The 25439-nt window shown below is 51.2% G+C and overlaps 2 protein-coding genes across 3 annotated transcripts; both read right to left on the bottom strand.

The window, feature by feature from the left end:
* Positions 1-1945: 1945 nt before the first annotated feature.
* On the bottom strand, positions 1946-14822 carry eya3 (EYA transcriptional coactivator and phosphatase 3). Of its 2 annotated transcripts, none has more exons than XM_036145681.1 (19): positions 14682-14822; positions 12415-12495; positions 11727-11776; positions 11529-11623; positions 9768-9845; positions 9643-9694; positions 8937-9046; positions 8721-8858; positions 8524-8609; positions 7909-8080; positions 7188-7342; positions 7010-7093; positions 6840-6929; positions 6684-6742; positions 6447-6607; positions 6265-6379; positions 6069-6190; positions 5889-5989; positions 1946-3503 (listed from the first exon to the last, which is right to left on the bottom strand). In XM_036145681.1, the coding sequence occupies exons 2-19, from the start codon at positions 12436-12438 to the stop codon at positions 3423-3425; spliced, it is 1773 nt and encodes a 590-aa protein (XP_036001574.1). In that variant the 5' UTR covers positions 12439-12495; positions 14682-14822; the 3' UTR covers positions 1946-3422. The 2 variants fall into 2 exon arrangements, with proteins under 2 accessions (XP_036001574.1, XP_036001575.1); XM_036145682.1 differs by having other exon boundaries at positions 12415-12498; positions 14682-14817.
* Positions 14823-20434: 5612 nt separating this feature from the next.
* Positions 20435-24839, bottom strand: si:ch211-195b13.1 (STKc_SGK domain-containing protein). Its single transcript, XM_021313742.2, has 13 exons — positions 24620-24839; positions 24174-24249; positions 23693-23756; positions 23566-23606; positions 23420-23477; positions 23250-23333; positions 23038-23169; positions 22846-22958; positions 22625-22748; positions 22446-22541; positions 22210-22365; positions 22036-22125; positions 20435-21781 (listed from the first exon to the last, which is right to left on the bottom strand). The coding sequence occupies exons 1-13, from the start codon at positions 24687-24689 to the stop codon at positions 21617-21619; spliced, it is 1269 nt and encodes a 422-aa protein (XP_021169417.2). The 5' UTR covers positions 24690-24839; the 3' UTR covers positions 20435-21616.
* Between the last annotated feature and the right edge of the window lie 600 nt (positions 24840-25439).

Below are 25439 nucleotides of genomic sequence, written 5' to 3' on the forward strand. Positions count from 1 at the left end.
GCCCGCATGGGATAACTTAAAATGGGATTTATTTAACAAAAATCACAACTGGTTGGAGAGGAGAGGGAAAGAGAGAAGTAGGTGGCAGAGAAAGAAAGAATGAGCTGAGCTGCTCCCAGCTGGAGTTGATCATCTGGTGCTTGGGCTATTTGCGGCCAATACAGCATCAGTTCATCTTGGGAATGACATATTCAAGTCCTGCACAGTGGTCAGAGGGATTTTAAGCCATTCTTCTTGGAGGATAGTGGCCAGGTCACAACGTGATGCTGGTGGAGGAAAATGTTTCCTGACTCCTCCAAAACATCCCAAAGTGGCTCAATAATATTTAGATGTGGTGACTGCAGGCCATGGGAGATGTTCAACTTCACTTTCATGTTCATCAAACCAATCTTTCACCAGTCTTGCTGTGTGTATTGGTGCATTGTCATCCTGATACACGGCACCTCCTTCAGGATACAATGTTTGAACCATTGGATGCACATGGTCCTCCAGAATGGTTCGGTAGTCCTTGGCAGTGACGCGCCCATCTAGCACAAGTATGGGGCCAAGGGAATGCCATGATATGGCAGCCCAAACCATCACTGATCCACCCCCATGCTTCACTCTAGGCATGCAACAGTCTGGGTGGTACGCTTCTTTGGGGCTTCTCCACACCGTAACTCTCCCGGATGTTGGGAAAACAGTAAAGGTGGACTCATCAGAGAACAATACATGTTTCACATTGTCCACAGCCCAAGATTTGAGCTCCTTGCACCACTGAAACCGACGTTTGGCATTGGCACGAGTGACCAAAGGTTTGGCTATAGCAGCCCGGCCGTGGATATTGACCCTGTGGAGCCCCCGACGGACAGTTTTGGTGGAAACAGTTGAGATGCATATTTAATTCTGCCGTGATTTGGGGAGCCGTGGTTTTATGTTTTTTGGATACAATCCGGGTTAGCACCCGAACATCCCTTTCAGACAGCTTCCTCTTGCGTCCACAGTTAATCCTGTTGGATGTGGTTCGTCCTTCTTGGTGGTATGCTGACATTACCCTGGACACCGTGGCTCTTGATACATCACAAAGACTTGCTGTCTTGGTCACAGATGCGCCAGCAGGACGTGCACCAACAATTTGTCCTCCTTTGAACTCTGGTATGTCACCCATAATGTGTGCATTGCAATATTTTGAGCAAAACTGTGCTCTTACCCTGCTAATTGGACCTTCACACTCTGCTCTTATTGGTTCAATGTGCAATTAATGAAGATTGGCCACCAGGCTGGTCCAATTTAGCCATGAAACCTCCCACACTAAAATGAGAGGTGTTTCAGTTTCATTGTCCAACCCCTGTTTATATATATATATATATATATATATATATACATACACACACACGTTTGTTTTTATTAATTAGAATATTATGCAAATGAGAATAATTGCCCAGCTCTAATCGGGTCGTCAGCAGGATTCAGTAGAACCTGTGCATGAGGTCAGCCTGCAGTCCTGCTCGTTTGACTTGGGGGGGGGGGGGGGGGGGGGGTCAGGCTTGAATTGTTTACAGAAATCTGTGGAAATGTTAATTTCTTTAAGGTTGAGCTCAGTAAACAGGGAATTGTTACATTTTATTTCCAGCTGATCAGCCTCTGTATCTGGAATCAGGTTCTTCGCTAAATTATTCCAGAATTTTCCTCCAGCCATAAATTGCTTTTTAAACTTTGAGTTTTTATTCTAGCTGCACCTGGAGGCTGGCAGGAAGACGTGTGACCAGCTGAGGGACATTCATGGACGGCTTTAATGCACCGATTAGATGCCAGGAAGCTTCCAAGTTCTGATGAACCCGTCCAACTCTGGGTGTACCGACCCAGTTTGAGCAGAACCAGTAAAAACAAACATGGGTCGTCTGGGTTTGGAGCATTTAAACTTACAGCACTGCAGGTCAGTAATATATTCTAAATTAATCTGATCTTTATCTTTGCACAAAAACTTTTATTTATTTTTATTCAGATGAGCAAAATAACTCCATGGTGCCAGAAATCAGTTTCTGATACGAAATAAAACTGAACTTCTGGAAAAAAACCACAAGGCTGAAATGTTTAGGATGTATTTACAGTTTCTCCCAACGAGATGAAGAGCAGAAAAACAAGAGTTCAGTGGCGACAGCGCCAGGAAGCGGCGCCGCCGGCCGACCCGCGGCGCCGCCGGCCGACCCGCGGCGCCGCCGGCCGACCCGCGGCGCCGCTTCCACCGCAGAACATGCAGGAACATTCAGGAACATTCAGAGCGGAGGAACTTCCTCCTCCTGCAGGCGGGTCCGGAACGCTGCTTCATCACGACTGCTGCACGACTCAAGGACCAGCAGAACTTCCTGCGGTTCTGCTTCCACCGAGCATCAGCACCAGATGTTCAGGCTGAATGGACCGGGTTCTACAAACTGGACCGGTTCTGACATCAGAGCAGTTTTAACACCAGACTTTGGACCAAAGCAAACAGAAATGTATCACTTTTACTCCAAAGACTCAAAAGATCTTCAGAAGTTCTGCAGAACCGGAGATCCGGGTCTTTGAGCCGTGCAGCAGTTTTTCTGATTGTCTCAGCAACTATAAGCTCCAGTCCAAAGGACCCTCTGGTGAGAAGAACCTACCAGAACACAGGAACCATCTTTGGGTCGGTGCTGGATGGAGATGTTTGGATCACAGAACACGAAACAGAACCAAACCCTACTAAAATAACACTTTGGATCCCGCGGCGCCGCGACAGACGATGTTAAAGGCACAGAGCAGAACCGGGCTCAGAATCACTCAGTGGTCCAGCTGGACCGCTCCGGTTCAGAAGGTCCGGTTCCAGCGGTCCTCACCGTGCAGAGACGCCCTCCTGGTTCTCTTCATCTCTAAAGGAAAAGCTACATTTGTTCTGACCCATCAGAACCGGAGCTCCACGATCACCTCCAGACCCGCAGAACCCCTCGTCATTTAAGGTCCAGACGCTGAGCGACCCGTTCAGCCCGTCTGCAGTTCTGACGAAGTTCTGCCCATCCAGGATGAAGCTGAAACAGAACCTCCACGTGTCCACAGGGGTTATAAGGAATGGTTCTGGTTCTTTGGGATTAAGGACGCCCTGAGCGTTCATCAGCTCTGTTCTGGGTTCTGGTGGTTCTGTTGGGGCCGCAGCAGGAAAATCTGGACCGATGTTTGCATGCAGGACTGGAGCTCTGTGAGTGAGATCATCAGCACGCCACACAGAACCATCCAGAGTTCTGGGTTCAAACTAATACTAAACGGACCCGCCGGACGGGCCCAGCGGTCTTCAGGTCCGCTGCAGAACCTTTAGAGAAAACCTAACAGGAGTAAACTGGGTGTGAGTCTGAGCTGCGGCGGGTTTAGCTGCCGTGGAGGCGGGTCGACCCAGACCCGGTTCCCTTTCAGTGGCCACGTCCTGGAGTCGGTTACAAGAAGTCCAGTTCCAGCGCCTGATGCAGGGAGACCAGGTCGCCGTGGGTGGAGATCCTCCAGAAAGGCATGTTGTGCTGCAGAGAGGAGAGCATGTTAGCTCAGAGACCCAAACCCAGCAGAACTTTGACTCATCAGGCACCAGAACCTTTAGCTTTACATCAGCTAACAGCCGCTTTAGCTAAAATCTTCTAAATCTGTCAAAAACTGATCAAAGAAACCTGGAATAAAAGCGCCGGTGCTGCCGAGTATCAAAGCTTACCGGGTCAGAACTACTGCGACACCAGACACTGATGGGACGTTAACGTTTGTGTTTTACAGCAAAATGCGGCTTTAAAGTGTTTTTAAGTCGGCGCTGAACTGCCGCTAGCATTAGCCGCTAGCATTAGCCGCTAGCATTAGCCGCTAGCATTAGCCGCTAGCATTAGCCGCTAGCATTAGCCGCTAGCATTAGCCGCTAGCATTAGCCGCTAGCATTAGCCGCTATCAGCCTCCTTAATAACTGAGTGTTCAGCATTAATAAAGAACATTAAAATGGATTTAATGCAGTTCCCTGTAGTTTTAGGATTAACTCATCAGGCTAATGTGAACAACGACCACAGGAAGATCTACAGCGCCACCTAGCTTCCTAAATTGGAGTCTGAATTATTTCCTGGTGTCCTAAAGATGCTGATTCTTTAAAATGGTATCTCATCAAATAATGTTTAACTTAATGTTTGCATTGTGAATGAGTTGAAACACATACTAAATGTTCGGAATTAGTTAAGCTAATTTAACCTCATTCCACGTTCTTTAAGATGAACTTTGGTTCTTTAACTCAGATCTGCAGAGAACCAGGATTTACTGAATCATTCTGATGATGATCAACCATTTCATTTTGTCTTTTTGTTTCTTTGTGTGAATATAGTTCTTCTTTTGGCTTTTGCTTAGTAGTTTTAGTTAAATTTCACTAGCCTAGTAGAGAGCATTTATTGATTGAAATATAATGTTAATTCAAATAAACAGCATTCTATAGAGATGTTCTCTGGATGTTCAAGTTCAAGAATTTATTAACAGAAATAAATGAAGAGAAGTTGTCACTCCTTATTCTATATGTGTGCAGAGTTTGCTGTTAAAAGATCACCAGAGATCGAATCATTTCTTTCAACTATTGTCCTGATATCAGCTGATTGGTTGATATTCACCAAACAATAACTAACAGACAGAGAGTTATTTATTAAACATTAAATAACTTAGAACAGCGTTAAATCTTCTGTTTAGTTGCGGGAACACTGAGGAAGAACCGGACCTCAGGGATCATGCAGAAACTCAGCAGGTCAGAGACCATTAAGAGCTTTAAAACAGTAACAGTCCTAGAACGGACCGGTACCGGGAGCTCGGGTCCGGACCCACTGGAGCCCGTTTAGGAACGACAGAGACGGCGACATTAAGAGTGTAACAGTGATCGGTTCTGGAGCACATAGAAGCGGGTTGAGCCTCTCGGTACCGGCCCGGTTTACACAGCCGGAGCTTCAGCAGTTCGACCCGACGACTGAACCGACCGGCTGGTTGAGGTGAAAATCCCCCGAGGTTCTTCGTGTCACTACATGACGTCAGCCTCGCCAGACAAAACATTTTACACCCAGAGGGTTCTGCATTGGGTTCTGCTGAGGTCCGGTACCGAGCCACCCATGGGGTCCAGTGATGTTGGCTGCAGGACAGCTTCCAGCAGCAGGGGGCAGGTTTCACCAGTCGGTCCGGTTCTAGATGAACACCTGCAGGTAGATGCAGGTGTTCATCTAGAACCGGTTCTTTGGTTCCACGTTGCTTTCAGACTCTGAGGTCTGGTTTTCAGTTTCAGCTCCTGGATCCATTTATTTCTGATCCTGGACTCTGAAGAGCCCGTTTGGAACTGGACCTTCAGAACTTCAGTCCTGAAGACAATTTTCCCGTTTAATTTAACCTCAGACTAAATCCTGGAGAACAGCTCCAGGAGCGGGAGACTCTGCCCCCTGCTGGCAGAGAGCGGTAACTACACCGTGATTCTCTACAGGCTTTTATTGCAGCAGCCGGGATGTTAATTAAACTAGTTTATCTGGTTAATTAAACTAGTTTAACTGGTTAATTAAACTAGTTTAACTGGTTAATTAGACTAGTTTAATCAGCTGATTAAACTAGTTTAACTGGTTAAACTAGTTTAATCAGCTGATTAAACTAGTTTAACTGGCTAACTAAGTTTAATCAGCTGATTAAATTAGTTAGCCAGATAAACTAATTTCATCAGTTAAACTAGTTTATCTGAATCTGTTTTGATGTGCGCTGCTCCTCCTCCAGCAGAGATGCTGAGGTTCTGGGACTCAGGCGGCTCCAGAACCGACCCGTCCTGCCTGTGAGAAACTGGGTTCCTGGTTGGGCTTTGATCACAGGTGAAAGCAGAGTTCGGTCCGGCTCCTCTGAAGTGGGTCCAGAACATCAGAACCTACCTGCTTGGCGGCGAACTCCTCGTCTCGGCCGTCTCCGATCACCACGTAGGTCACCTTCTTCCCGAAGCGAGACACGATCCTCTCGAAGCAGCTCTCCTTCCCTGGGTGGAGAGGAGACCGTGAGGTTCTGCAGCCGCCGGGCCGGGCCGGGCCGGGCCGGGCCGGGCGGGTCATACGCACCGATCTTTGTGGCGCTGTAGATGTTCTCCACGGGGAAGACGTCTCCCAGGCCGTACAGCAGAACCTTGGCCAGAGCCGGAACCAGCTGGGTGGTGGTGACCAGCACGTTCACACACTTCCCTCTGTGGCACAGAAACACACGGTGAACCCGAGCCGACGGACACGGCACCAGAACCGAGCCGTTTGTGGGCCGGACCTGGACTGGATGAGCAGCAGCGACTTGAGAGCGGTGGCGAGCCACGAGTCGGTGACGCCGTCGATCTCGGCCTGCAGCCGCAGCAGCAGGTCTCTCTTCACGGGGTTCAGCAGCCCTGCAGGAAGAACCACGTCAGCTCAGGTCCAACAGAACCCGGTTCTGAACCCCTCCTCCTCACTCACCGCCCACGTTGCCTTTGTAGCTGCTGTAGATCTCTTTTAGCCGGCGGTACCGAAAGGCCAGTTTGCGCATCCACTCCACGCCGCCCTGGACCCCGGCGGCGCCGCCGGCTGCTCCTCCTCCTCCAGAACCGCTGAACCCGTCCGCCAAGAAGTTGTAGTTACTGGATGGAGGAAAAACAGGTGATAAGCGGGCTGATGACGCTACGGTGGTTCTGGTTCTGGTGTGGCGGCGCCGACCTCAGGTCTTGTCCGTTATCATCCGACGCCACGTCCTCGATGTGGACCTGGTCGCACTCCTACAAGAGACAACAGACGTTTAGATGAGCAGAAGGTTCTGATGGATCGCCTGCAGGTTCTGGGCGGTTCCGGCGCCGGGTTCCGCATCAACTCTACCTCCAGGTCGTTGAAGAACAGATGCGTGTCTGCCAGCTCGAAGATCAGCTCCTCCATCTGCAGGCCCAGGTTCAGCATGGTGGCCGGGTCCTGGACAGAACCAGAACCAGAATCTGAGATGACCGTTCTGATCCGAGGCTGGTGCCGCGGGCCTCGGGGCAGAACCTCACCTTGCCGAACTTCTGCGCGTAGGTGCCGGTGAGCAGCGAGTGGAAGATGATGATGGTCTCGTCCAGATCCCAGAGGAAGATGCGCTGAAAGCAGCAGAATTGGACCATGTGACCCGGAACACACCTGTCAGAACCCTACAGAACCCTGCAGAACCCGTGCCGGTCCAGTCCAGCTTACCTCCAGGTCGCTGCTGGCAGCCGGCGAGCTCTCAGACTTCTTGGCCTTCCCTTTGGACTTCCCCACCGAGTTCCGCCGACCCACTTCCTCCTGGTCTCCGGCGCCGCCCGCAGGAAGAGCTGCACCCGCCGGCAGGTTCTCCGCTGGAGACGCGTCTGAGGCGGAACCGAGACGGAACCGAGACGGAACCGAGACGTCAGTGTCTGACACCGGGTTCTGGTCCATCAGGGTCATTTGGACCAACCTCTGGTGGGCTAGAACCTCATTCTAACGACCCATCGACTGTTCTTAGAAAACCGGATCAGGTCCGTTCCTCACAGAACCCGTTTTATCCAGAACCAGGACGGGTCGCTGAGTGCTGCGCCTAAAGGCTCGGAATCGGCCCGCTTCGTTTAATCCTACACAGAAAACCAATTTAAACCTCATCTGATTCAAAACCCTTTTGGTTCTGAAGGTTCTGACCCGGTTATCTCCTTCCAGTCGCTGGGTTTTTGTCTTGTAGCTCAACAGGAGCAGCTTCACGTGGTTCTGACCTTTAACAAAGTACCAGGTGAGAGCACCTGTCAGAACCGCGACCAACAGTAACCAGAACCAGAACTTCCCTCTCCATTAAAACCTGCACCCTGCTCCTTTACTGCCTGTGAGGTCCGCGGGCCGCAGAACCAGGTTCTGATCACCAGAGACCTACAGAACGTTGACGTGAGCTCGGAACGTGAAGCACCTCTGGGAGGCAGTCCGGCTGGGGCGGCCTCTTCGGACTTCACCGCTGAGAATCCGGCGGCGCCGGCGCCGGGCTCGTCGGTGCTGGTCGGCCCGGCAGGAGTGTAGTTGGGAGGAAGGTGGTAGTACTGGGAGAACTGGTTCTGACCCAGAGAGCTGTAGCTGCTGAACTCCTGGAGGAAGAAGAGAGGAACAGCGTGAGAAGGAGGAGAGGACAGCACCAACTGGGTCAACACAGCCTCCACCTGCAGACCCGGTTCTGAAGAACTTCTGTCCGCAGGTCTGGGTTCGACCAGAACTGCTCATGCTGAAAGTAGATTAAGGTTCTGGTCGCTCTAAAAGCTTACAGCGCCACCTGCTGCATGCAGAAACCTCCACGTCCAGCAGAACCCCGGTTCTGGATGAGGGGCAGTTTACCTGCAATCAGGTGTACAAAGGTTCTGGTTCTGATGCTTAGGAAAAGCAGTTGCAGTTTAATAGTTGGGATGCTATGGAAGGACCGGTTGCTGGAGGCGCCTCAGAGACACCTGGATCAGAACCGGTTCTGAGTAGCGGCGGTTCTGAGGAGCGGCGGTTCTGAGGAGCAGCGGTTCTGAGGAGCGGCGGTTCTCCTCACCTGCTGTCCAGCCGCTGCAGAGGCGGTGCTGACGGCCGTAGCGGAGGGGATGTTGGAGTAAACGCTGGATGTGGTGAAGCTGGACCCTGCAGACAGAACCAAAGACCCGGTCAGACCCGGTCAGACCCGGTCAGACCCAGTCAGACCCGGCTGCGTGCGTGTGTGGTGCCGGTGAGGAGCGGCGGGCCGCGGCTTGCCTTGGCCCGGGTAGGAGTAGTGGAGCTGGCCCGGCGGGCTGGAGGTGTACGCGGTGCTGAAGCTGAGGAACCCCGGCTGGCCAGCAGAGGGCGCCTCAGGCAGCCCCGTCTCTGTTTTGATGCCGGGCCACAGAGCACCTGAGGAGGAAGAGGAGGAGGAAGAGGAGGAGGTCAGAGGTGTGAAGGCAGAAGGTCAGTGGGGGGGGGGGTACTAACCGAAGGGCGGGAGGCCGTAGGTCTGTCCCGTCTGAGGGAAGGAGGAGTACACGGCGGACTGGGCCAGAGGGGAGAACGCCACCTGGCTGGTGTAGGACGTCACTGCAGGGCTGGAAGAGCAGGAGGCGGAGTTAGCTACGCCCTAATAAGGACTTCCTGTGAGCGTCATCCATCAGGAGAACATGGAGGAGTATAAAATCACCGCCTTAAATATGAACATCATTTCTGAGCTTTATATACTTCACGATAAAAAAATCGTATTGATAAAAAATAAATCTGAACTCTATGAAGGGGCGGAGCTTGGTCCCTGGGTCTGCGTTCTGATTGGTAGGGAGGATGTAATGATGTAATATTAACCTAAACAGCTAAAAGGAAGTAAAACTGTTATTCTATTGAACTTTTTATTGACCTTTTCTTCTGTCATCGATATTAATTGATAAATATTGTTAGTGAATTATGGTCCAGCGCTAACTGACGTTCATTACTGGCGTCATGAAGACAGAAGGTCCACCTTCAGGTTCACACATGGCTGGACTCGTTCTATTAATGCGTCTATAAATAAGCTGGACCTGAGGAGACGTTAGGAACCTTCACCCTGCAGGAGCCACGTCTGCTGCAGGGTGAAGCAGGAACGGAGGAGAACCGACAGGTTCTGCTCCGTGTGCAGGATCTCCTGGGCTCCCAGCTCTACGGCGCTCATACTCACTTTGCCTCCTGATAGACCTGCTGGCCGTAGTCGGACTGGGCCGGGCCGGCGTCTGGAAAACAGAACCGTTCTGAGCGTTAGTCCGGTCCAACATGCGGTTCTTCTTCAGACCAACCCGCCGTTACCTGCGTGCGAGTACGAGTCCACGGCGTCGCCGATGGGCGGTTCTCCTCCTGGCTCGCTACTCGCCTGCTCCGGATCACCTGCAGCCACAGACACAATCATCTGGGTCCAGAACCAGAACCACCCGGTTCTGACGCGGCCACAGATCAGCAGATCGAGCATCTCTCAGGTTCTTACAGAGGAGACAGAACCTGATCAGAACCTGATCACCTCGCTGGGTTCTCCACCTGCTCACACTAAGTTAGTCACACAAGCTAGACCGAGACACAGCAGAACCTCACACACCTTCAGAACCTCACACCAGCAGAACCTCACACACCTTCAGAACCTCACACCTGCAGAACCTCTCACACCTGCAGAACCTCACACACCTGCAGAACCTCACACACCATCAGAACCTCTCACACCTGCAGAACCTCACACACCTGCAGAACCTCACACCAACAGAACCTCTCACACCATCAGAACCTCTCACACCATCAGAACCTCACACACCTGCAGAACCTCTCACACGCAGAACCTCTCACCCCAGCAGAACCTCTCGCACCATCAGAACCTCTCACACCTGCAGAACCTCTCACACCTGCAGAACCTCTCACACCATCAGAACCTCTCACACCTGCAGAACCTCTCACACCTGCAGAACCTCTCACCCCTGCAGAACCTCTCACACCTGCAGAACCTCTCACACACGCAGAACCTCTCACACCTGCAGAACCTCACACACCATCAGAACCTCTCGCACCATCAGAACCTCTCACACCTGCAGAACCTCTCACACCTGCAGAACCTCTCACACACGCAGAACCTCTCACACCTGCAGAACCTCACACACCATCAGAACCTCTCGCACCATCAGAACCTCTCACACCTGCAGAACCTCACACACCTTCAGAACCTCTCACACCATCAGAACCTCACACACCATCAGAACCTCTCGCACCATCAGAACCTCTCGCACCATCAGAACCTCTCACACCTGCAGAACCTCTCACACCTGCAGAACCTCTCACCTGCAGAACCTCACACACCTGCAGAACCTCTCACCTGCAGAACCTCACACACCTGCAGAACCTCACACACCTTCAGAACCTCTCACACGCAGAACCTCTCACACCTGCAGAACCTCTCACACCTGCAGAACCTCACACCTGCAGAACCTCACACACCTTAAGAACCTCTCACACCAGCAGAACCTCACACACCATCAGAACCTCACACACCATCAGAACCTCTCACACACCATCAGAACCTCACACACCTGCAGAACCTCACACACCTGCAGAACCTCTCACACCTGCAGAACCTCTCACACCATCAGAACCTCTCACACCATCAGAACCTCTCACACCATCAGAACCTCTCACACGCAGAACCTCACACACCTGCAGAACCTCACACACCATCAGAACCTCACACACCATCAGAACCTCACACACCTGTAGAACCTCACACACCTGTAGAACCTCACACACCTGCAGAACCTCACACCTTCAGAACCTCTCACACCATCAGAACCTCTCACACCTGTAGAACCTCACACCTGCAGAACCTCTCACACCATCAGAACCTCTCACACACCATCAGAACCTCACACACCTGTAGAACCTCACACACCTGTAGAACCTCTCGCACCTTCAGAACCTCACACCATCAGAACCTCTCACACCATCAGAACCTCACACACCAACATGTGGACCACAGGAAGGCAGACTGACAGGCAGAAGGGCTGGAGGCGGTCCAGAGGTTCTGGTTCTGCTCACCTGGATCAAGCCGGGCCGCAGACAGAGCGGCGTAAGAACCGTCCTCCTCTGAAGAAGCCAGAACCGTCGCTGGAGGCCCGTCAGAATTTAAGTTCCTGACCACAGAAAAAGCGGATCTGGTTCACGGATGCAGACGATGACAGACGGAGGATTTACTGATAAGCAAAGGAGAAAAGAGCTTTTATTCTGAAAACCGACCTCTGCTCAGGCTCCTGCTCGCCGTCGGCCTCCATCTTTGCCTTCTTCGCCTGCAAACACACAAACTGTTCAGATGGACGACTAGAACCAGACGACAATAACAGTTTATCCATCGACAGAATAGAAATAAAAGTTTTCCTTCCTTCTGCCCTCCAGCCTGTCATGTAGTTTAATTCTGATGTCACTGATCCTCCCAGCCAATCACAGACGCAGACCCAGGAAAGCCCCGCCCCCTTCTAACAGAGCACGTTTCCTTTGGTCTCTGTTAGAAAACAGCAGCTTTGGTAAATTAGAGTTTTTATCTAATAATAGGTCGCCAGGGCTGCACTTAAAATATATGTTTATAATTTTTATTTTTTAACTCTGGAGACGCATCAATATGATTTTTGTTTTACGTCGTCCAGCCCTTATTGTCTCTGTATTTATTTGTAGGATCACTTCCTGGCTCTGATCAACTAGAAAAAAAAAAAGTTTCTTGGCAGCTTTTCCAGTCATTAAAGATGTTTTACACCAGTTCAGGCTGGTAATCTCATATGTGCGGAATAAAAGCGCTGAATGCAGGAAGGCGCCGGTCAGCAGAGCAAGCCGAACACATTCATGCCAGGACAGAACAGATGAAAATAAGACACAGATCTACACAAGAACAAGCAGAGAACCCCCCCCCCCCCCCATAGGGAACCGGACTCACCGGGCGCTCCTGCTGCTCGTCCATGTCGGCGGCGGGGCGAGCCGCTGCGTCTCAGGCTCTGCAGAGCCGCCGGTCCGGACCCTGCTTCACACAGACACAGCAGCTGTGAGGACAGGCGGCTGCTCTCCCCTCCCATAAATACTCTGAACCCCCCCCCCCCCCCCCCATTCCTTCATATTGCAGGGGGAGAGGGGGGGGGGGGCAGGAAGTGGGGCACCTTGGTCTAATCTCCAGCACGAGACCTGCAGGTGAGGCACGTGTGGACCTGACGTCCCCCATTGTCTGCGCCGCTGCGCTGATCTGTGGATTAGGAGGCGGGCCGCCTTACATGAGCCTAACCTACATCCTGGGAAAACATCCCCCCCCCCCCAGGGCCAGGCCGCCGTATCGGGGGAAGATCTCCCCGCTCTGCCCCGCCGCCACAGCTGGAGGCCCCCAGCCTTTATCTGACATAACGGCGCCGCGGGCAGAACTGGGGCAGAACTGGGTCAGACGGCTAATTTAAAACGGATCCTCGCGGCACGTTCCGGGGGAGAAACGTGCCGCGAGGATCCGTTCACGCCGCGAGGATCCGTTCACGCCGCGCGGCGCCACACGGACGCTTATGCAAGATTTACACAAGTGGACCAGAAAGCTCCGCCGTTCAGAGAGGAAACAGGGTCGGAACCGGAGCCAGGTTTAACTCTGAGGCCCAGATGGATCAGAACCGCTGAACCCAGGAAGGAGAGGAGAGGCTCCTGCGTCTGAGCTCTTCCAGGAACTTCCCTCCTGGAACTATCCAGGACCTCAGGCCCGGGAACCGGCCCGGGTTCCCTGGAGAACCTGAGGAGCGCCGCTGGGCGGACGGTGGAGGAGGTTCTCCAGAGAACCATCTCAGGTATGCAGGTGGAGGCTGGACAGGTGGATTTAAATGGCAGCAAGAAGGTCCTGGGTTTGAATCCGGGTCCTCTCTGGCTTCCTGCCTGGCCCAGTAGGTCGGGTTCTAGGGTAACTGGGCCCTGATGTCTGCAGCAGACCCGTTCAGGGAGGATCTCAGCAGAACTGGGGGGGGGGATAGTTCCTGGTCAGTGAAACCGGGTCAGGGCACCAGAGCTCATCAGCACAGCAGTACCAGCACCAGGCTCAGGGCCGTATGGGTCCCACTGTGAGAGTGGATGGAGCCGAAGGTTCTGACCCAGAAACTGAGCCGCATGTAGAGACGGACCGCTACCAACTGCTGGACGCTCAGGTACCGGCCTGGTACCGGCCCGGTACCGGCCTGGTACCGGTAAACCAGACCTGCCAGGGGACCAAACAGGGTCCAAATTCAGGCTGTAAAAAGAACCGATTCTTCTTAATTCCTAAAGAACTGTTTCTAGAAAGGCGTTTTTTTCCACGGTGAACTTCCAGCTCTGCTCAGAACTTTCTGCCCTGGGTCCATTTGGACCTCACAGCCGCCATCACTTCATTAATCTGCGGCTGAATGTTAATATAAAACCAGCTACAGTCATGGAGTTCAGGTAACAGCTAATAAATGTGATACGATCAATGTCCAAAAGAATCGGTTCTAAATCTTGAGAATCGGATCAATTCTTGAAATGTGAATCAGAACCTAACCCTGGTCCAAACCGGTCCGTGTCTTTGCTCATGAACGTCTCGGTACCGGCCCGGATGACCGGCTGCATGATGGCGGTTCTGGACCTGGACCCCCTGCGAGCCGTGTGGTTCATTCCTTTCTGAATGCAGATCCTAGGTGAACCTGTTCCAGTTCCGGAACCGGCTCTGCCTACCTGGCCACAGGTAAACATCCTGCTGACTCCAGCAAATACACCCCGCCGACCACACTCAGCGCTGTGAAGGTGAACCCGACTACTTCCTGACAGGACGCGGCTCGGTCCAGCTCAAATAAAACTCTCTCACCGACACATTCGGAACCGGACCGGAACCGCTCATTCTCACTCACACAACTAAGCGCACCAGGAGTTAGTCTGCACCGGGCAACGGGACCGCCAACTCCCCCTGTTAGCCAGCAGAGCTAGCGTCCCTTCAGACATTAGACTGCGCCATTAGCTGCGGTCCTCCGGGTCCAGCGGTCCGGAATGGACCCGGGCGGAACCGCTGGCGGTACTCGGTACCGGTGGGGGGGGGGGGGGAGAAAGTTTTCTGCTCCAGAGATTAGTCGGCGCCAGCAGGCATCGTGTGAAGGCTTCTCAGCCCGGAGCCGTGAGCAGCCCCCCGGCTCTTAGCCAGCCCCCTGCCCCGGACACCGCGGCCCTGCCCGGCCTTACCATGGAAGGGTCCCGCCGCCTTTATCCAGACTCTCCGCGGGGATCGGCGCAGCGAAGCTTTGTCTGTTGTCAGGGAGCACTATTTGGCAGGAAGTGGTTCCTACAGGAGCCCCGGCGCATGCGCACACGCCTGCCGTCCTGGAGGCCGCTGGCGCGACGAGAGGTGACAGGTGAGAGGAAACAGGCCACAGAAGGGGGGGAGGGGGGGGGGGGGTTGGAGTTTAAATCCTGCCAGAGGGAAGCAGCTGCTGCTGCTCATCAACCCGGGAAGGCGAACAGAGTTCAGGCTCCGTTATTAAAAATAACACCATGAAACAGAAAGAGCCACAGTCAGCTTTACCTGCCAGGTGTGTGTTTACACACAAGGGATCTGACTCAGCGCTCACAATGCGCTCACTTCTACAATAATACAATAAAACAATAATACAGTTTTAAAAACCAAACAGTCTGCAGTACAGAAAACAATGAGACAATAATGCAGCAGTGCAATGGGCAGAGAGCAAAGGATGCAGGAGGAAATGTTGTTGTTATGTTCATGGCAGGTGGGGGTGGTGTCCAGGTGCTCCAACACCTGCAAACACACGTGTCAGCAGCGTGACGAGTGCAGACAACCCTGGAATAAGTATTATACATGGTGCTGCGTGCACGAGGCAGGTGGACCTGGATGACAGTATGTAGAATATGACATAATGGCTGAATAACTGAGTTACTGGGTTACTGCACAGGAGGTGAACCTGACGCTGTGAGTCAGAGTGAAGGATTGTGGGACGAAGCTGTTCCTGACAGTGCTACAGACTCAGGAACAGTTTCTTCCCACAATCCTTCACTCCAATGAACAGCTGACTCAGCAGCAGAAAAACGAGCTGTTCGTTTTTGGTGTTGCCATATTGTATAAACTGTGTACCAGATCCACCTTCCAGACGTCTATAACGCCGTTATAACTTATTTATCCCAGCATTCATGGGGACATGCGTGTACGAGCACCTTTTACCTTTACTCACACCTTAGACATGAACATAATAACAATATTTCCTCCTGCATTCTCCGCTCATTGCACCATTATCCCAGTCTGTCTGCTTGGCTATAATGTGTTCAGGTGTGTTTCTATTATATGTTCAGGTGTGTTTCTATAATATTTTCAGGTGTGTTTCTATAATGTGTTCAGGTGTGTTTCTATAATGTGTTCAGGTGTGTTTCTATAATATTTTCAGGTGTGTTTCTATTATATGTTCAGGTGTGTTTCTATAATGTGTTCAGGTGTGTTTCTATTATATGTTCAGGTGTGTTTCTATAATGTGTTCAGGTGTGTTTCTATTATATGTTCAGGTGTGTTTCTATAATATTTTCAGGTGTGTTTCTATAATGTGTTCAGGTGTGTTTCTATAATGTGTTCAGGTGTGTTTCTATAATATGTTCAGTTGTGTTTCTATAATATTTTCAGGTGTGTTTTATAAAATGTTCAGGTGTGTTTCTATCTATCGTTCCAGGTGTGTTTCTATAAGTGTCGGTGTGTCTCTATAATATGTTCAGGTGCGGTTCTATAATGGTTCAGGTGTGTTTCTATCATGTGATTTCAGGCGTGGTTCTATAGTATTTTAGGTGTGTTTCTATAATGTGTTCAGTGTGTTTCCAATATTTTCAGGGGTGTTTCTATATGTGTTCAGGGTGTTTCTATAATTGTTCAGTGTGTTCTATAATATTTTCAGGTGTGTTTCTAAATGTTCAGGTGTGTTCTATATATTTTTCCGGTGGTCTATAAAATGTTTCAGGTGTGTTTCTATAAGGTGGTCAGGTGTTTTTCATAATATTTTCAGGGTGTGTTTATACATATTTTCAGGTGTTGTTTCTATTTTATGTTCAGGTCGTTTCTATATGTGTTTCGGTGTGTTTCTATTATATGTTCAGGTGTGTTTCTATATTGTGTTCAGGTGTGTTTCTATTATATGTTCAGGTGTCTTTTCTTTGCTGTGTTCAGGTGTGTTTCTATTATATGTTCAGGTGTGTTTCTACAATGTGTTCAGGTGTGTTTCTATAATATGTTCAGGTGTGTTTTGTGTTCAGGTGTGTTTCTATTATATGTTCAGGTGTGTTTCTATAATGTGTTCAGGTGTGTTTCTATAATGTGTTCAGGTGTGTTTTCTTTGCTGTGTTCAGGTGTGTTTCTATAATGTGTTCAGGTGTGTTTTCTTTGCTGTGTTCAGGTGTGTTTCTATAATGTGTTCAGGTGTGTTTTCTTTGCTGTGTTCAGGTGTGTTTCTATAATGTGTTCAGGTGTGTTTTCTTTGCTGTGTTCAGGTGTGTTTCTATAATGTGTTCAGGTGTGTTTCTATAATGTGTTCAGGTGTTTTTTCTTCACTGCAGACTGATTTTATCACTGCACTGTATTATTATATACACATTATGAGCATTCTACAATCCAGATTCAAGTTGCCCGTATGTAAACACATCAAACCTACAAGTAGAAGCCATTGAGCTCGTCAGCCATTCGTTGGGGAGGATCTCTGGTACTTAGTTCAGGTCCGGTTCCACCGGCTCTGTCTGGACCAGCACCGGCCGGCTCCGCCTGCTTCCAAGTGTTTCAGGATCCGTTATTTTCCGGGCCGGCACGGGAGTAAAGGCTGCAACATCCTCCAAGAGAACAGAGACAAATTGTCTCGCTCCCGCACACTTTGAAGGTCTCCCTGCTGTTTCTGGACACAACGTTGGACCAGAAGCTTTTTCTCCAGGGGTGTCAGACTACTGTGCTGTGATTGGGCAGGATGTAGATGTTCAGGTTGGAGAAACGTGTCCCACATCTGATCTGTGGAACTGAAGCACAGCTGTATCAGTCAAACGCACCAATTCTGCTCTCTTGCAGAATTTACTCTGTGAGTTATCGTAGGATCGCCCGTCCTTCGCAGTCTTTACAAATATCGCCAGAGAACACGGTGGGCATTTATGTGTCTGCCAGCTCTCTGCTTCGCGCTCTCTGCGGTTAAGAAGCTAGCAACGTGTTCTCCTCGCTCCGGCCATGGCTGAGGCAGAAAATGCCGTGATGCTGTAAACTTTAACTGAAGACAGCCGGAGGGAGCAGCGGTCGCATTCAGCGACGGTAGCCGCCATGGAGGTCCTGAAAGATCGCTGCGCTGAGGCTCAAAGCTTGAGGGCTAAACGCCTCGCCTCTGCTTCTGTCTCTCACAGTTTCAAAGCAGACAGAGAGACGCTGCCTTATTTTGGTATTAGATCCAGATATTTACCCCGGTGGGCTACAACTTGAAAGTATCCAAGACAATCTTGCATATACAGCTATAGAAACATAATTTTTCTTTTTAATGTTTTATTCATGACGATGTGATTTTAATAGTTTACCGTTTCTCACAGATTTCTTTAAAGTGTCAACGTTGCAAACAGAGCTAAAGCAGGAGGCGTTTCCCTCTTCCAGGCCTTTCACGGCCGGTTGAAGACCAAACCGGGCCAAGATGAACGGAGGAGAGATGAGCCGAGCTGGGCGAGCTAAAGCGAGGAGCATCGGTGGACCTGCAGCTTTAGAGCCTGCAGGTCTCTCCGGCTTACTGGCTGGTCGTACTGGGTTTCAGCAAAGCGCCTCTTTGCTGCTTTGTTCTCTGGAATCAGAGTTCCTGGCCTGGTTCTGCAGGACTCTGTTCCCACTTCTTAAGGTCACAGAAGTTTTGCTGTGAACCAGGGTTTTAATCTGAACACATCCTCACAAAAACCATCGTACGGTGCCACGGTGTCAGTTCGTCCAGCGGCTGCAGCCTCAGAAACACTCCAGTCAGTCTGGAGATACAGCAGGCCTGGAGCTCCAGCTTTGACTCATTGATCAATCTTTTAACAACAGGTTTCAGTCTCTGCCTGCATCAGATGAACCAGACCGTGGTCAGAGTCCTAAGCCTGCGCGGTGGACAGAGCAGTGGGCGTCCTTTCCAGCAGCGGGAAGCTCAGGGAAAATGAGCAGAAACCCAGGAGCTCCACCTCAGACGCTACAGTTAGCAGGTTAACGGTTAAAAGTCACGACCATGAACCAGTCTGGCTGCTTGGAAGGGTTGAAGGAGAAAACCTCTCCTCTCTAGAACCAAGATGGCGGCTTGGAACGTGTCCTTTCATTTCATATTAATACGATTTATTAAATAATTGTTTATTATTTATTTATAGCCGGAAAGGAGAGAGGTCCAGAAGGCCTCCTGATCAGATGAACCAACTCAGCTGACTCCTCTCTGTTGATGGAGCGCCTCACCTCCATGGCAGACCCTGGTCACATGTTTCAGCTGATTGAATCCAGGATCTGGTTCTTTCACCCATGGTCCATATCTCAGGACCAAAGCTGAAGCTTGGAACGTATCCAGCAGTAGATCCAGAACTTTCTCTTTCAGCTCAGCTCCTCCAGTACCACAAACTGAAGTAATGCCTCCACTACTGCAGAAGAAGCTCTGATCAATCCACCATCTCCTGCTATGTCCTGATAGCACGCAGGAACCAGACGCTGCTAGTCGGATTCCTCCAACCCGAAGGTGTGTACCGACTATCCTCGTGTCAGATATCAGAAGCTCGGTCCAAACTGGATCATCGGCAGGACAATGATCCCAAACACAGCCGCTGATCTACGTCAGGATGACTGAGAAAGGAAAGAATCAAGGTTCTGCAAAGGTCCAGTAATAGTCTGGTTGAAATACTGCGGTTGGACCTTCAGAGAACCGAGGTCCATACTGTGAGAGACCGATAGAATCAGACAAAAACCACTGGACTTTTCTCCTCGTAGAAGGTACACCTGGTCTGGTGTTCTGTTAGCTGTGACATAATCAGGGGAGGCAGATCATCCTCTATTACCATCTGACATAGAAAGTACTCCTGGGTCAATGTGAGCTTCTGTGTCTCTGCTCTGTCTTCTCTAATATAGAAAGTACTCCTGGGTCAATGTGAGCTTCTGAGCTTTCTGTGTCTCTGCTCTGTCTTCTCTAACATAGAAAGTACTCCTGGGTCAATGTGAGCTTCTGTGCTTTCTGTGTCTCTGCTCTGTCTTCTCTAACATAGAAAGTACTCCTGGGTCAATGTGAGCTTCTGAGCTTTCTGTGTCTCTGCTCTGTCTTCTCTAACATAGAAAGTACTCCTGGGTCAATGTTAGCTTCTGAGCTTTCTGTGTCTCTGCTCTGTCTTCTCTAACATAGAAAGTACTCCTGGGTCAATGTGAGCTTCTGAGCTTTCTGTGTCTCTGCTCTGTCTTCTCTAAGCCCCAGTGGGTGGAGGCAGATGAGCGTTCACACTGAGCCTGGTTCTGGTTCTGCTGGAGGTTCTCCTCCCTGTTAAAGGGGAGTTTTCCTCTCCACTGTCGCTTCATGCATGCTCAGTATGAGGGATTGCTGCAAAGCCATCAACAATGCAGACGACTGTCCACTGTGGCTCTACGCTCTTTCAGGAGGAGTGAATGCTGCTTGGAGAGACTTGATGCAACCTGCTGGGTTTCCTTAGAGAGGAAACTTTCTCACCAACCTGGAGGATCTGATGGAAGCTGACTTTGGAAAGAGCCTTGATGATGAGATGATGTGAATTGATGCTTTATAAATAAAATAGAATTGCTGTTGGATGAGGTTCTATAAGATGCTGCAGGTGAACTGATAGTCATTTCTCATGCTGTGATGTTTGCTCTTGTAATTTTGGGTTCCTGCCTCTCAGAGGTGAAACGGAAGAACTTGATGTTCATGACCGTTCTGTCTGGAACGAGGAGAACGTTCCTGTGGGATTAACACACTCAGCTCACGTTGGGTTTTATTGGTTTTATTCAGCATTTCAGACACAGATCTTCAGTTCACGGTGTAAATTATCTGCTTCACACTGTTGCATGAAAATAAATACACAGAAAAAACAACAACTTCCAAATATGGAAGAACATGATCCAGAACTGTGTGTCGCCTTGCTTTCATTTCATGAACTGTTCCTGTCCGACTGAGGATGTTCTCCAATTTAATCAGAAACATCCTGTCACACATTATCCACAGAAGATACTCTGTGGGAACATTTTATTGCACTTTCCAGAACCAGGGCGTGTAGCGAGCTGGACCCAACACCGAGCCAGCACCCGCTCCACCCAGCGGTTCCAACTCGATGAAGCACTTCTTTCAAACTAAAACAAAAAAAAATTAAAGTTTTTTTGGGGAAAGGAGATATGTTTCAAGCATGGATCAGGCACAAGACATTTACAGTTCTGCTCTACATGATGCATAAATATAAAGACGTTAAAGACTCTCTGGTATGTTTGCAAGAAAACAGCAAAGACTTGGACTCGGAACCCTCGGGCGGTATTGCTGCTTCACCTCTACGGACCACCGAGAGAAGTCCTTCAGAACGCCAGACGTCTGCCTGCAGGAAATATTCTCTAACGTAAAGATATGAACAGATGGAAGTCGGTTCTGATCAAAGCAGGACTTTCCTCAAAGTAAACAGTGTTGGTTTCATATGCAAGGTTCCTACAGTACGTTTCAGGGTGACAACAAACGGGTCAGAGGAAGCGTTTGTGTTAAAGTGTTCTGTTTGGTCCCAGAAGGTAAGTTCTGTTGGAGTAGGACGAGGATTTGGACTCTTCTGATCCAAAGCTGCTCGGTTCCTTTCTGACCCTCGAGTTCATTTCAGCTTGTGCATGAAAACAAGAACCTTTACAGGAGGGACAGAACCGGACAGTCTCAGTAATGAAGGCATCACATCTGAGGTCCAAACCACTCAAGCAGCTTAGTGGGTTTTTTATGACACTGGCTCGGACTCGCCCACCAACACCAGGCACTTCACGTCACAGCACCAGCAGCTCCAGAACCGGTGCACAGAGGTTTCAGGTCCTGAAACACTTGCACACTTGGCACATGCTTCATGGTTTGGGCTGGTCGGGTCGGCTGATTGGGCCGGTGGTGCTGCGACATGAGTCCCTGAACGCAGCGCGGAGACGCCCTCGGTCACATGAAGGAGTAGTCCGCCGGGGGTCCGTAGGAAAAGCCCGGGAAGGCTCCGGCCGCTTCCTTCACGCTGCTGGTCACCATCACAGAGTCGCCGCACAGCGAGGCCGACACCGGCAGGTGGGTGAACTCCGGGTCAAAGTGCCGCAGGTCGGTGGGACCGGACTGTAAGGAAGAGAGAAGACCGTCAGAACCTGAAGCTTCAACACGACGCACTTATTCACAGCTCATTAGTTTCTGTTCCAGAACCATCCTCAGTAAAGGTCCGGTTCTGGGCTCAGCTGGTCAGTTTCCTAGCAAACCCGACCAAAGCCAGGTCTCAGAACCAGTCCTGGTCCAGAACTGAGGATCTGGGCACCACCAGAGGGTTCTGGTTCTGTGTGGGTCCTGGTAATGTCCTGAGCTTGGTTAGAACGTACCACGGAGGGAGCGAATGGAGGCGTGATCTTCTTGGCCATCAGGTCGTCCCAGTTGATCGGAGAGAAGAAGGAGTGATACTTGAGCTCAAGCTGCAGGAGAACAAAGACCGTGAGAACCCGGACTGCTGAGGGGTACCGCAGGCGGGCGCCAGAGTCCAATGTGCACAGACTTACAAAGTCGTCCTTGGCCCCCAGCCTCTTGGAGCGCTCCTTCTGCAGGAGGCCCTCCAGCAGCTCCCTGCCAGAGTTGGAGATGTTGGGTTTGAGCACCGGAGCGTTGTGCAGGATGTTGTTGTACATCTCTGCCGTGTTGCGGCTGTAGAACGGAGGCTGAGGGAGAAAGAGGAGCCAGATGAAGAAGGCTCACCACATGCAGGAAGTCCATCAGTGAACCAGACTATGACACTCACGAGTCCGTAAAGCATCTCGTAGAGCACCGAGCCCAGGCACCACCAGTCCACGGTCCGGTCATACGCCTGCTTCTGCAGAACCTCAGGAGCCAGATACTGTGAAGACATCCCAGACCATCAGAAACAAGCCCACACTCAACGTTCTCGTTTCTCTTTCCTCTCTCTGAGCCTAAGTGTACCTCAGGCGTCCCGCAGAAGGTCGAGGTGGTTCCGCTGGGGTCCAGCCCTTCCTTGCAGAGTCCAAAGTCTGTCAGGACGATGTGGCCCTGCGAGTCCAGCAGGATGTTCTCAGGCTTCAGGTCTCTGAAGAATACCAAAGCGCAGGGAGGATTAACGCTCAGTTCCCTTTGGGTCCTGTTCCCAAATGCCCACCAGGGGGCGCTGCACGCCCGCTCCTTACCTGTACACGATGTGCAGAGAGTGAAGGTATCCAAGCGCACTCGCGATTTCAGCGGCGTAGAACCTGGCCCTGGGCTCCAGGAAGACGCGCTCCCTCTGCAGGTGGTAGAAGAGCTGCGGAGGACAGACATGATGTGAACACCTGGATGCAGCTGATCCCGGGTCAGCAGCGGCTCCCGCGGCAGGGACTCACCTCCCCTCCGTTCACGTAGTCCAGCACAAAGTAGAGCTTGTCGGTGGTCTGGAAGCTGTAGTGCAGCCCCACCAGGAAGGGATGCTTGATGTTCTTCATCAGCACGCTGCGCTCGGCCATGATGTGCTTTTGCTGCAGGACAGTCAGAGGAAGCGTTAGTTTGGGTCCTCACCGGGACGCAGACAGCTGCGGAGACGCTCCTGCACACTCACCTCTTTCTTCTTCAGGATGATTTTCTTCTGCAGAACCTTCACGGCGTAGTACTTGGTGGTCTCCCTGTGTCGGGCGAGCAGAACCTGAACAGAAACGCATCAGGCGGTGAACCAGAAACCGAGAGAAGGTTCACGGGCAGAGTGGAGAGCAGCCGAGAGCGCAGACTCACCTTCCCGAAGCTGCCCTTACCGATGATCTTCAGGTAGTCAAAATCAGAAGGTTTGATCCTGCAGAGACAAGACGGGAACAGATCAGCTCCAAGTTTCAGGACAGAGAGAGCAGATTCCCTGAAGGTGGAGCTGCAGAGATACTCACTGGGTGTCCTCTGCCAGGGAGCTCCGGGGATGTAGGCGCATCTGAAAGATAAGGAGAGGTTACAAACTTGGAGCAGGATTACTTTTAAAAATCAAAAAGCTGAAAGAGGGAAATAACGTGAGCTTACTGGACTCCCATCTTCAGCTTCATTCTGATTCTCATCGATCTTCAGGAAGTTGTTCACCTCCGCGCTGCGGGAGAGACAGAGGCGTTGTTTAAATGTCTGAGCTGGACCAGAGTCCCGAGAACCAGGACGCGCTTCTCCTGCAGCCAGCAGCCGCGCGGGGGTCTGCTGCGTGGTTCTCCACGCTGCGTGATTCTCCACGCTGCGTGATTCTCCACGCTGCAGACACCGAGCCGCGTCTCAGCCGTGAATCGCAGAATAATCCAATTCCAGATTTATCCTCCACAGGAACATGAGGGATTTGTCAGGAGGTGATTAGGCGGCAGAAGCTGCTGGAGAGCAGATTACTGAGCGTCCTGCCAAACTCTGGATGACTGAACGGTTCTGTGCGCACTGCTCAGGACTGGGTTCTGAAATAGGTTCTGCTGAGGGCGGTCCCGGACCCATTTTACCCCAAAGGTACCAGATGTGCAGAGATACTCACTGCTGGCAGATGTGCGGGGTGGACACCAGCTTCTGAATGAAGTCGTTCAGACCCATTTTCCTCTCCTTGATGAAAGCTGCAGAAAAAGGAAACTTGGTCAGTCTCACCAGAACCATCCGAACCGCGCTCGGAACATCTACAGGTTCCTTTGCGGAGAGCAGCAGCTGCGTGATTGATAAAGATTTCTACAAAGCTGCGGGCTTATTTGTTACGCAACCAGCCGGGTTTCCATTCACAGACCCGAGCGGTATTTTCCATTCAGCCGTCACAGCGCATGCGCATTGCTCCGCTCTTTTTAAATTTAACCCGCATTTCCGAGCAAACGGACCTAAAGGCGACTCTGTTCGGGTCGGGTTCGCGGTATGTGGCAAAGTCTTCAAACAGCGCCAGGCTGCGCGTCGGTACCGGCGCGCAGGACCGGCCGCTAGAATAAAGCTTATTCTCACCGGTGAGGACCGCAACGATCCCCCGCATCTTGCAGTAGGTCAGGTCGCATCCAGCCTCCGTCACGGCCATGTTGAGCGCGCAGTGGGAAGCCAGTTTGAACGGAGACAGGAGAAAAAGCTGCTAAACGCTGAAAAGTTAAATCCTTTTTTACAGATTGGTCCCGTTAGTCCAGCCGAACTCTTCTGAAGACGCCTGAGACTGCTGCTGCGCGATCCCGAGCGCGCTCCTTTATAGGGGGCACGTGATGCCGCCGGGACACGCCCACTAGTGCGTCACAGGTAGCCAAGGCAACAAGACCGGGGACGTGACGTCACGGGATTCCGCTGCAGCAACACCGTTTTGCGTGGGGTATGACGAGGATGAAGAGGAGGAGGAGGAAGGGGCTCTCTGTCTCCATCCTCCTTCTCTGCATCCTTTCCTCCTTCCTCTCCTCCTTCCTCCTCTTCATCCTCTCCTCCTTCCTCTCATCCATCCTCTCCTCCTTCCTCTCCTCCTTCCTCTCATGCATCCTCTCCTCCTTCCTCTCCTCCTTCCTCCTCTTCATCCTGTCTGCACCATGTGCTGCACATCTGTGTCGTCGCCGCTGCAACGTCTGCTTCCAGCATCTGCAGCCTCTGATCCCAGAACCTTATGAAACCAAGCGATTAGAGAAAGATCCAGAGAGCCGATGACCGGCGGGTCTCTGGGACGGAGCAGCTTACGGACACGGTTACGTAAATTCGGGGGGGAAATGTGACATAATTTTGGTCAAAGCTCCTGCAGCGCTCCGTCCAGCTGCTGGTGATGTGCTCCACTAACCTCCAGGTTACATAACTGTCA

Source organism: Fundulus heteroclitus, chromosome 13 (assembly GCF_011125445.2).
Source record: "Fundulus heteroclitus isolate FHET01 chromosome 13, MU-UCD_Fhet_4.1, whole genome shotgun sequence".
Taxonomy (NCBI): domain Eukaryota; kingdom Metazoa; phylum Chordata; class Actinopteri; order Cyprinodontiformes; family Fundulidae; genus Fundulus; species Fundulus heteroclitus.